Source organism: Pogona vitticeps, chromosome 2 (genome assembly GCF_051106095.1).
Source record: "Pogona vitticeps strain Pit_001003342236 chromosome 2, PviZW2.1, whole genome shotgun sequence".
Lineage (NCBI taxonomy): Eukaryota > Metazoa > Chordata > Lepidosauria > Squamata > Agamidae > Pogona > Pogona vitticeps.
In genome coordinates, this window is record NC_135784.1 from 30759661 (window position 1) to 30772002 (window position 12342).

General features: G+C 43.0%; 1 protein-coding gene across 1 annotated transcript; it reads right to left on the reverse strand.

Annotated features, from left to right (window-relative positions):
• Positions 1-220: 220 nt before the first annotated feature.
• On the reverse strand, positions 221-11077 carry LOC144587589 (uncharacterized). Its single transcript, XM_078388734.1, has 2 exons — positions 10940-11077; positions 221-8006 (listed from the first exon to the last, which is right to left on the reverse strand). Exon 2 carries the CDS (start codon positions 7974-7976, stop codon positions 1272-1274), a length of 6705 nt encoding a protein of 2234 aa, XP_078244860.1. The 5' UTR covers positions 7977-8006; positions 10940-11077; the 3' UTR covers positions 221-1271.
• Positions 11078-12342: the final 1265 nt, after the last annotated feature.

The window sequence follows — 12342 nt, forward strand, 5'->3', positions numbered from 1 at the left end:
CACAGCTTGTCAGGCAAAAACAAAAGAAAAATTAATAATAAAGGAGGCAAAAATGTCATGGCACATTCAATGCTATCTGCTATATTTTAGTGTGAGCTTTCGTGGACAAGCCCACTTCCTCAGATCTATTTTATCTTTTAGACATTGAGGAAGTCGACCTGTCCATGAAAGCTCACACTAAAATATAGCAGTCAGTCTTTAAGGTGCCACAGCATTTTTGTCTTTTGTTCTTTTCTTTTTTCCTAATATGGTGTCAGAAATTAACATTAGCTCTTCTAAAACTACACAGTTTGGTGTTTCTTCTGCTCTTTCAACATGGATCCTGGAAAGATGGCAGGAAAGATGCCACGCTGTGCAAGAATTGTCATACTCCTGGACAGCTTGGCCTTTCTTCCAGAAAAAGAACCCACAAATTTCAAAGAATTCCCACCAGATTTCCTTTGAGCGTTTTCGGGGAGGGGAGGGAATCTTGCACAGAGCTATCTCATAGTGAGGAGGAAAACATTGTGAACTAACCACCTATAGTCCCCCATGAATGGCATCCATGCCAGATCACTGATACTAAAAACTTTATTTAGAGTACGGGAAGTTTTTTCTGTGTTATGATTTTAAACAACGTTCAGAGACCTTTAGTAATGATTTACTTTACAGTATATCATCCAGTAATTGAGTAATAGATTATAAATCAGCAAATCATCCTACGGTATAATTTACTGATCCATATCAACTAGAGATGGGTACAAATTGGAAAAAATTGTGATTCATCAAGGTCAATGAATCATGAAAAACAAATGTACGTTTTTTTTTCTGATAACGAATCAATCTGTCAATTCATTTTTGCCTCTAAAACTCTATAAAATGTCTCCCCCAAACACCTAGATATACCAAAATTACAGAGAAGCTTCCCATGACCTTCCTGTACAACTTCTGCAAGTTTGGTGAAGTTGGGTTTCCGATATCTGCATTATACACCCACACAGAAGCTCCCCCAGGAAAGTTCTCTCCAGGCACCTAGAAACACCGGAATCACAGATAAGTTTTCTTTGACTCTCCTCTACAATCTCTCCAAGTTCAGTGAAGGTTTGGTTTCAGACATTCATGTTATATACTCACAAAGTGGGCCCCCCAGGAAAGTGTCCTTCAGAAGCTGGCTTGGGGAAACCCAACCATCACCAAACCTGGAAGGATTCTATAGGAGAGTCAGGGGTTACCAGGGGGGAACTTATGTAGTTCTGCCTCTAGATAATTTAAGTGATGAAGCAATCAAGAAATCAGATGGATGGATGGATAGAATTGAGCTTACCTTGCCTGATGGTACTACATTTTCTTTGAAAAGAGAAAGCAGCCTCTTTTGGAGCTGTTGCAGGAGTCTTTTCAGAGTTTTGAGCAATTAGAACATTATCTTTAGGTACATCAGGAAAGGACTCTTCAGGGATGGCTGAAGCTTTTAGACAAACCTCACTAGGAAGGACAGCTACTCCAGAGGCAGACATGAGAGGAACCTGGCTTGGAAATGTGGTTGACGGTCGTCTGTGAATGACTGTGGGTATCTCATCCGTACCAATGGAGCTTTCACTGATATTTCCAGATTGTGTAATATCTATTTTTCTTGGATCCTCAATCAACAACTCTTCAGGAACAGTAAAGGTATGTTCACAAGCATCCTTAGTGTTGTCAATGTTGTCTTCAAATGTGGCAGTGGCAGGTGTCTTTTTGGGACTGATGGCTGCAATCTCACGTGGAGCCACAGGTGACCTTATAGAGGTGGGTTCAACAGTCTTTCCAAAGTTAGTGTCAACTGAGGGTACCTCAGAAATCTCTCCTGACAACATGGGAGTCTCTACGTCCATATCAAGTGTCTCCCTTAATGTGACAGTTGTTGTTTCTTCTACTGGGGTGTTGATATAAGCTTCTCCTGACACAATTTTAGTCTCACTAAGAACACTAGCCTGGCTCTTTTTATTAGTTTCTTTGTGTTTGGCAGTGAGTCCCTCTCCACTATCAGTAGCAAGAGCTCTCTCTGTGGTACTAGAGATCTCTTCAGCAAGGGGATCATTGAGCTTGTCAAGAGTGGTACTGATAGCATCCTCGGGGACAATGTTTCTGCTTCCAGAGACATCTTCTGGATCAGCGGTGCTTGAAATTTCAGGTGCATATGTGGCATCTTCAGTAGTGTTGGGATATATGTCAGTATTTTCAGGGAGGATCGGGTGTTCATTGTCATCCTGAATGATGTTTCTATGCTCAGAGGCAACAATAAGACTGTCTTCAAAGGTGGGATCCCCAGTTGGGGCAGTACTAGCTCCTGGGCCTAGTGTCTTACCCTGGACATCAATAGTGATGACCGTCCCAGAAGTATGTGTTTCATCAGATTTACTACCACTGCAAGATGTAAAGGTGTCACCTTCTAAGGACATTGTACTGTCAGTAGTGACAATTAATGAAGAGTCACTGGCAAATTGTGGTACAGAGGTCTCTATAAATTCTGTGGGGGCAAAGGATTCTCTAGTTTCAGTGATGCTCCCAGAAAAAGTAACTTCTTCAAGAACTGTTGTGGCTTCTGAGGAGGGATATTTTCTCAAGACAATGTTAGTCTTAGATGAGGGAGCCTCTTCAGTGTCATCTGTGGATATCCCAAGGTTGGTATCTTCTGGAACAGTGGTGACATCAGGAGTCTCTTCAAGAGGAGAAGTGGCTGCAGAAGAACAAGCACTAGCAACTTCAAGAATGGAGGTCTCTTTCAAGGTGTCTTCTGAGGAGGCATCAGACATTACATGAGAGGCAGCAGAGACAATCTTTCTTGAATGAGGCAATGTGGCAGGGATAGAGTCCGTGGAAGAAATAGTACTACTTAAACTTAGATCTGTTGGCTTCCCTAGAGATGTCCTCTCACTGTGGGAAATGGCAGTGTCCCCAGATAAAGTGACAGCTAGAACAGAAACACCAGTGGGGATCAATGTAGCATCTTCTTGAAATATTGAGGGCTCTGGAATGGTATGGAGAACTTCTGTATCGGTACGATTCATTTCAGTCATAGAATTCAAACCTGTTATAGGCATCTCTGCAAGAGAAATGGTTTCTTCTGAGGCAGAAGTCTCCTCTTGTCTACTATCTTCAGTAATAGATCTAGTGACCTTGCTAGAGTTATGTATCCCTCCAGTGATAGTGAAATCTTCAGAAACAGAAACAACATCTCCATAGGAAGGGGTGAAGTTTCCAGTATTGACAGTGATGGCGTCATTCACATGATTAATTAAATCAGCAGGAGCTTCTTCTGTGTTAACAACAGCTTTGTCTACATTGGTGCCAAAGCTGCCTCTGGGGGTCAAATGAACTACGGGCAGGTTTCTGCTTTCAGAGGTCTGTGCCTCTTCACAGAATTTTCTGTGCATCCGAGCAGTAGCTTCATATTGGATGCTACTGGTATCTTCAAAAACTGAGTTAGTGTCTCTGACATCTCCAGAGGCAGCCACTGTGCTGGCATGAATATCTCCAAGACCAGTAGTCATGTTTAGAGCAGGAATGTCAGTGGTGTTTTCTCCAGGGACAATAACAGCTCCAGAGAGTGTGGTAGTGATGAACATGTGTTTGACACCACTGAGTTCAGCCATACTGTCTCCAGGTGAGTCAGCTTCTTCCAAAGTGCTTGGGATGTGTTCAGAGGCACCGGTACAGACAGCAGATTTGTCAGTGGTAGCACTGGGCGAAGAAGAGTCTGCAGCTGTGGATAATTCATCATCTTCAACAGACAGAATAGGGTTGATGGAATTTCCAAAGGCAATATTGGTCTCAGGTTTCTGAGAAGTATCGCCTATTGCAGAATTGATGCTCTGACTTGGAGTTTCTGTGTGTCCTTTGTGACCATTGAGGGCGCTGGCCAGGGTGCTGAATGCCTCAGCAGGACTGCAGCTGGCTGGCCGGACATTACCTTCTCCGAGAGGCGTTGCCATGTGAATAGCATTTCCAGAGGAAAATGTCTCACTAGAGGGCACTGTCTCTCCTAGAACAAGGTGTGAAATGTTGGTGTCCGAAGAAAGAGAAGTGGCATCACTCAGATCTCTGTGGTCAATGCAGGGGTCATGGAGATTAGGGAGAGTTTCATGATTGCTGATAATGTTGACATTGTGGGTGACTCTGCCTTCTAGGCTATTAGCCAAGGTAACCTCTCCAGTAACAGTCTGCACTTCAGTTGTTGTGACAGTAGTAACAATTTCTCCAGAAGAAGGAACAAGATTACCAGAGGCAGCAGTAGAAATCTCGGGGCTTGTGGCCTGATTTTGAATACTGACGTCCAAAGAAGTGGCTGCAGGGTCATTCGCAGATGATAACATTCCGTCGGAGCTGATGATCTCAAACACAGGTGTGGCATTACCAGGAGTAGAAATAGCATCATTCAGGGTACAGGTAATACTTGTAGTCGCAGGGGTATCTGTGGGTGTCATAGGATGGCTGCTGTTGGGCATTTCCTTGGGAGTAATATTAGATACAAGACAAGGGTTGCCAAGGATGTGAGTCTCAGCAGGGGATCTTGTTTCAGGAGTAAGGCCTTCACTATGGGTTACCATTTGGCTGTCTCCAACAGTGGCACTGAGTGCTGAAGTATCTTCTGGGGCAATTATTTCTGTCAGTTCAGGGCTGTCCCGAGGGGAATTGGCAGATTTATCTTGGAAAACAGTGATAATATCTCCAGAAAAAGCTTGGGTGCTCATGGCAGTAACTACAGACGTGGCTTCTGTGGCAATGGGTGCAACAGTGAGTGCATCTCCCAAAAGGACAGGATTTCTGGAAAGATCACCTGAGGCAGTAGGAGGCCGTCTGGAATTGTTAACAGGTGAGCCATCCATGTCTACAGAAGTTGTTCGTGCAGTGGTATGTCCAGTGGCATAGATATCGCCACTGCCAATGGTGTTTGTGGCATCATCAGAAGTAGAAACCATATCAGATGTTCTAAAGGTTGCTGAAGCTACACTGGCCTCTGGAGTTACAGTTTTGTCAAAGGATTCAGTGTCCCTATGACTGCCATCATCCTTAGTTTCCACATCCATGGAAGTCATGGAAATATCACTCCAAGAGGGACTACTAGCATCTTCCATTGGGGACCTCCCACTTGGTGCCATGGCTTCAGAAGTGGTACATTCCTTGCTGCTTCTTTGACTAAAGTTGGTTTCCTGCACATTCGTGGTGATGGGAATCTTTCTGTAGGCAGATGTAATTGTCTCTCCATGATGTGCACCTTCTGAACTATTGGGGATGTAACCAAGGGCAGTGGTGGTCTCCATCTGATCTGTGTTGCCCTCCTGAGTACTAGTTACTGTTGAGAATGAAGACTTAGGATGCCCAAGGATTGTGGAAGTACCAGGACTTGAGATGACAACAGTGTTCTCTACCCCAGTGGTTGTGGCTTCTGTGACAACATCATTTTCAAAATTAATTGGAGCCGTTTCTCTAGATGTCGTAGACTTGGTGACATCTCCAGAATCTGTTGTGGCAATGTCCTCTTCAGAAGTTGTACCACCAGTGCTCCAAGGAGTAGAAGTAGCTTCTGTTTCAGCACAGATGTTACTGTTTTCTGAGATGGAATCTGTTGTTTTAGTGCTTGCTTCTTTGGCACTTTCAGTGACTGTACTATTTGTAAGATTTGTGTGGGGGACAATAGTGGTACCTACATTCCTGTGACTGATGGTGGTGTTTCCTAAATCGACGGTGAACTGGCCAGTAATGGTTTCATCAAAAAGAGAGTGGCTGGTCTCTCTGCCTGCTATTTCTGTATCATTTCCAGGGATGGCATTGACACCATCACCCTTGATAGTAGTTTTGAGTCTAAGATCAGTGCTTTTCTCCTCACCGGTGCTAACTAAATCTTCCGAATCAACAGCTGATCCATAGTTGGTCGTAATATTTGCAACCATGTTTGTGGATGTGTTTTCTTGAGTGGCAATTGTTTTAGTACGCACAGGGGTGGAATCAACACTGCTTTCTTTGGAAGAGGAAATAGCAACAGTATCTCCAAAAGTCTTTTTGACAGATCTATGCATCTCACCAGAGATGATCTCAGTTCCAGAAGCAGATAAGAGTTTCTTGAGATTGTCACTTTCTGGAACAGCAGCAATAGCATCTTCTCTGGTTATGTTATCGCCAGAAACACTATGCTCCATGGCATGTGTGTATCTAAGGACATTAATGGAACTAGGTGTAATAGTGTCGTTTTCAGAAACATTGATTGCCTCTTCTCTAAGAATGTTAGTCTCCCTGATCGCTCCAGAAGACAACAAAGTGGCAGATCTTCCATAAAGATTATGTTTGCTTGTGTTTTCGACTGTGGCAGTGGTTGGCATCTCTTCAATAGCTGAGGCCATGTTTTTGATTCCATCAGGTGCAACACCTCCAGAACAAACCATGATGCTTGCATTGTGAGAGGTGACAGGGAAAGGCTTGTTGACAGTGGCAATGGTAGAGAGATTTCCAAAAGTTGCAATATGCTCATCAGGAATAGAGGTGGTTGTGTTCTCACCAGAAATGATAGCAGGACTTCCAGAACCTGTTGTCGCAGTATACCTCGGATTCCCTAAAGAGACAGTGTTGGCTATACTTCCCAAAGTATAAACATTGTCATCCGCAGAAGCATTGCACATGTTTGCAGAAGCAACTGTTGTGGGAGCAGAGGAAGAACTGCAGCTGTCTATAATTGTCACATCCATTCTGCTTTCACTAGCAGGACTACCCCCAGAGCCAGTAAGTGTGTATGTTCCTTCCATGGCTGCGCTGTTGTCAACAGAGGAGAGACTGGCAATACATCCTGAGATTACAGCTGAAGGTAGTTGAAAGGCAGCTGAGCATGTTACATCAAGGACTGAATCCTCTGCACTGAAGAGGCTGTCACAGCCACTGTCTGGGAGAAAAGGGGTGCTATCAGCAGCATAGGAAGGTGTTCCTTTCAAGACCTTGTGAGAAATCTCTTCAGGGTCAAGGACAGGGCTAGCATTGTTAGTGAAAACCCCTGGAAATATTGCAGGATCTTTATCTTGAGGGGCGGAGTCCTCGTAGCTTGTGTTTTCTTGAGGGTCTTTGGTACCCATGATGTCCATGGTGGAGCCAGGAGTAGCAGCAGTGGCTGATATGTTTTCAGCACAGAGAGGACTGCAGGTATCTCCAATAAACAGCCCATGTTCATTTTCTCCAGAAGGGATATCCCTGCTACCTGTAGAAGCAGAAGCAGCCTCCCATGGGGTAGAGGTATCACAACTATCTCCCCTAACAACTGTGAAGAAGACGCTAATTTCAGGAGCGGTACTCATAGTGGTACCTCTGCTGTTTTCATCCACAGATGTATTTTTAGGGGCTTTACTGAAGGTGTCAACTGTGGTGATGGTTCTGGTGGTGGCTGTGATGGAAGAGGAGAAAAGGCTGATACCGCCTCCATTGGCTTGCTCAGTTACAGAGGTGGCATTCTCCCCAGAACTTAGGCTGATGTGATGTGCCTTGGTAGATACATGTCCAGAAACAGTAAAACTATCATCTCCAGGATCATTCAAGGCAACCTCCATAGAGGTAGCAGAAGACTCCCAAGTTACGACAGTAGCATCTTCTGAAGTGGACTTGCTACCCTCTGTAGACGTGGAGACGTGGTTATTTCCAGAAGTGACCTTCTCTTCCATGGCAGCTGTTTCCCTCAAGGCAGTGGTACTGTTCTCAAGGGGAATACTAATGTGGATTTGAGGTATAATCTTTGGGCTCCAATGGTATGTGGCCTCATTTTCTGGTACTGAAGCAAATGTGGGTTCTGATGTATTGATATCGTCATCATCACCATCTGGGCTTGGTAATGAAGTTGTGATTCTGGATCTTTCACTTGCAGCAGACACAGCCTGATTGCCCACACTATCAGTCTCCATCCTGTCCTCTAACTGAACCAAGGTGCTCTGTTGTAGGCTGGTGACCCCATATTGGGTAATTTCATCGGTTTCTTCTGGGTCCATTTTGAGTAATAGATTCAAGGATAACAAAGGCTATAAATATATACCAAAAAAACCCCCACCAAAAAAACAAAATCAGCATTCAGTGTTATTTTTTTTTTAAATCAAAACACCACCACTGAAAACTTTTATTGACATGCCAGAGGAAGCTCACCAGAAAGGAACTGGTATGCGACCTCACCTTGCTCTTCTTCCTTATCAGCATTTGGCATTCCATGACATGCTATCTCTGATCATGGAGGATCCATTTAGCTAAACCTTTGTTACTTGGATGCTTTTGAACTGCAACTCCCAGAAACCCCAGTCAGGACAGCTGGTAGTGAAGGCTTCTGGGAGTTGCAGTCCAAAACTCCTGAGTAACCCAAGGTTAAGAACCAGTGAGCTAAACAGCTGTATGCCTCAATATCTGAAAGGACTACCTGCTTTCTATAAACCTGCCCAGACTTTACGAATCATCAACAGAGGTTCTAGGTCCAACCCCCAACTTCTCCAGGTAGGGCTAAAATATTATGGTCAACATTAGCAATATTGGACTAAATGAACTAATGCCTTGATCAAGTGTTCTGCTCCTATGTCTTCAATCCCAGGCTGTTTTTAGGTTTCGCCCCTTAAAAGACCAGCGTCTTTTTAAGGGCAGCTCGTTTTGTGCGGCTCCTCCTCAAGAGAAGGGAGATTGGCTCTTTCCTCATGTTGTTGCTTCGTGTTCTTTAACTTTAACATTTCTCCTTAATTTTATTCTATGGTTCTGCTTGTTCCTGTGTTTCTTTATATAGTGTAAAATCTTAATGGCTGAAACTCAGTAGCAAGTCGCAACTAGAAGTAGGGAAGTAAATTACTCCGTAGGTTCCATAGATTCAATGGGCCTGTTCTTGTTTGTTTGTTTGTTTGTATGTTTAACTTAAAAACCACAAGCACTGCTCTGGGAAGTTTGCACAAGGCTAACTTACAAACCCCAAATAATAAAAAATATATAATTTTAAAAAATACAGCAGTGCAACAGACAATCATTAAACTATGGACGTGAAGAATCTTGTGGAAATCTAAAATTGATTTAAAACACTTTTAAAAGACTGCTTTAAATAATTTAATCTTCACCCTCTTTCTGAACACAAGGGGCCTGGGCATATATCTCTGTCAGCATTTTATTCCAGAGACTTTGGGGTGGGGCACAACTGAAAAGGCATAGTTTCTCATATTCACCTTTTTTTGGCGTCTCTCGATGTAGCAACTGGATTGAGAGGAATGCGTGGGATGGATTTCTGGGAGAGACATTCTGACAATGTCATCTTGAAGTATTCTGACAAATATTGCAAGTAGTTCCAATTTACTACTGGATTTCAGCCAATATTTTTACAGCCCCGTGCCCCAAGTATGTGGACTGTGAAGCTGTCACAGAGATCTGATCAGGTCCTAGTCAGGCAACCAGATGCATGACTGGTCCCTCATCTGATCACTGAGTTAGCTTCCAGAGTTGAAGTTCCATGCATATAAATATCGAACAGGAGACTGGCCAATACATAAAACAACAACCAGTGTTGTTTTGATTGTAGCCGCTAACAAGTGGCTTCCAGTTTATAATCTTCAGTCATATTGACCAGAGAGGCGGAGGATAAATAAAATAAATAAAAATAAATAAATAATGACCCTACGAATGAGTGACCTCCAAAATGTCCTGTCCCCAGCTGCCCTGCTCAGCTCTTGGAAACTCAAACCTGTGACTTCCTTTAAGGAGTCTGTCCATCTAGCATTTGCGTTTCCTCTTTTCCTTCTGCCTTCCATCTTTCCTAGCATTATCGTCTTTTCCAGATAATCCTCCCTTCTCAGGATGTGCCCAAAGTAGGACAGCTCCAGTTTAATCATTATTTGCCTCCAGAGATACTTCAGGCTTTATTTGCTGTATGCCCCGTGTGTTCATCTTTCCGGCAGTCCGGTTGGCAGCATATATAGCCGTGGCCAACAGCCAGTCGGTCTGCCTTTTCCTCCATGGATTTTTATTTTTATTTTCCTTAAGTTGTGGTGGACAGCACTGCATCTGAATGCAGGCGTGGAGCACCTACTAAGTGGAGGAGCACACCTTTGGCACGTAAGAGGTCCCAGATTCAGTCCATAGCATATCTAGGCAAGACAAAGAAAAAATCCTATTTGGAACTCTGGAGATCCATCACCAGTCCGTTGACAATCAGAAGGATAATGATCTGATCCTATATAAATATAAGCAGTGTGCTATGTTCCTATGATAGTGAGTTCCATAATTTAACCGTGCTCATAAACAGTTTAATTGCAGAGAGAATAGGGTCTCAGAAACCTATCTCACCCTTTCTGGATGCAATTGTATTGGTAAACAATTATGTACATTAAAGATGCATATACTTTAGTATAAGGAGTCCTTCATTAAAAGACTAGGAGCAGTAAGAAGAAGAAAGGGACATAATGTCATATTGATAATATTCACAAGAAGCTGAACAATAGTTTTTTCTTCATAAGCATTTCATCACTATTTTAAGAATGAGCACTAATGGATAGACCAATTTGGGGTGTGAAATACCCTGATGTTAGAACCCATAGGACAAAGCATTGAACAAACACACCAGTATATGCGCTAGAAATCTAAAAGAATATTCCTATTCTCTCTCTTGAAGTATAATAAAGTAAAGAGCTTGAACATCAGTATGGAAGTATATTGAAACAAAAAATGATATCTGCATAAATATATTGAGATCAATCTGTTAAAAAAAATGACAAATGGCTAAGAAACACCTAGTACTATGAGTAGTAGTAACCACCCCATGCAGCAGTATTTTTGAAAAATAAAATATGCAATGTAATAACAATGAGAATAAGTTCAACTGGCATTTATAAATAACTTGATATTGAACAGATAAAAGAGAAGCATCTGCAATAACTGTAGTCAGAGATCGTAACTGAGCATCGTACAGCACCGATAGATAAGACAGCAAGACACATACCTGCTTTTCATTTTCTAGATGGCATTCAATTTGATAGCAGGAATGTGAAAGAAGAAAGATATCACCTAGATGTCTGTGAGGGGCAGTCTTATTTCTCCTGAAATAGCAGCTCTTCCTCAAAGGAATTACAAAACCAATTATCTCAGGCATCCTGAATTTTGTCTCAGTGACCCCTATCAAGCACAGCACGTGGTGTGGGAGAGGGACTGAAGGCTGGAGAGGTGGCTCGCTTCCAAAGAGAGGCTATAGTGGTGAATATTCTAGATCAGAGGAGAGGTATAAGAGAAGGAAAGAGGGCCTACTTGTGTCTTTGAATAGGATACTCACTGAAATCAGTGAGAATTCAGACATGAATAACTCAGATCCCTTTGATTTAAATTGGGCTGTTATTCTCAGTGAGTTGGGTTCCTGTCTACAGCCAGATGTTAGGGCAGTTCAATGCTTCATTGTGTCTGCTGGGAGAAGAGCCAGCCTGCGTAGTCTTGGGCTAGCTGCAGAGCACCCCCAGAAGTGGGGTGCTCTGCAGGAAACACTTTTGAGTAGTCTATGTCTAGAAAATCTTGGAAAGCATCACAATAGGTCAAGGTTGACTTGATAACCCCTAATTGTTGTTGTTATTATTAATCTGCTCTATGACTATGATGTGGTGGCGCTGCGGGTTAAACCGCAGAAGCCTTTGTGTGCTGCAGGGTCAGAAGACCAGCAGTCATAAGATCGAATCCACCTGACGAAGTGAGCTCCCCTCGCTTTGTCCCAGCTCCTCACCAACCTAGCAGTTCGAAAGCATGTAAATGTGAGTGGATAAATAGGTACCATTTCGGTGGGAAGGTAAACAGCGTTCTGTGTATAGCCGTGCTGGCCACGTGACAACGGAAACTGCCTTCGGACAAACGCTGGCTCTGTGGCTTGGAAACGGGGATGAGCACCGCCCCCTAGAGTCAAACACAACTGACTAAATGTCAAGGGGAACCTTTACCTTTACCTATGACTAAAGCTGAATCATATCTGGTAAACCCAAAAGTTAAGTGAGACTCAACTCACATTTCCAATAAACTTCTTAACTGCTGTATAGCCAAAAAAATATACCCATTTGGCTGAATCCCAGATGCCTAAGAAGAGACCACTGGAATTTACCTTGCATGTTTCTACTGTTAGGGCAAGAAGGGCTGAAGTATTATAGCAATAGATCATGATAGGAACAATTTCATTCTGTTGCTTGCTACCGAGTGATATACTTTTCCTTGATAGCAAGGACACACTGTAATTGGGGCACATGCCAGGAAGCAGGAACAAATACTGTGCCTCAATCCATTTAAATGACATACTTTCTTTTGAGTCTTGCCCAGCCCCCTGAGTCTAACTATCTAATTTCAATATTTTCTTTTCACAGAAAGAGGAAATAA

Excerpts from the sequence above, each read along its gene's own strand:
- LOC144587589 (XM_078388734.1), bottom strand. The coding sequence starts at position 7,976 with ATGGACCCAGAAGAAACCGATGAAATTACCCAATATGGGGTCACCAGC.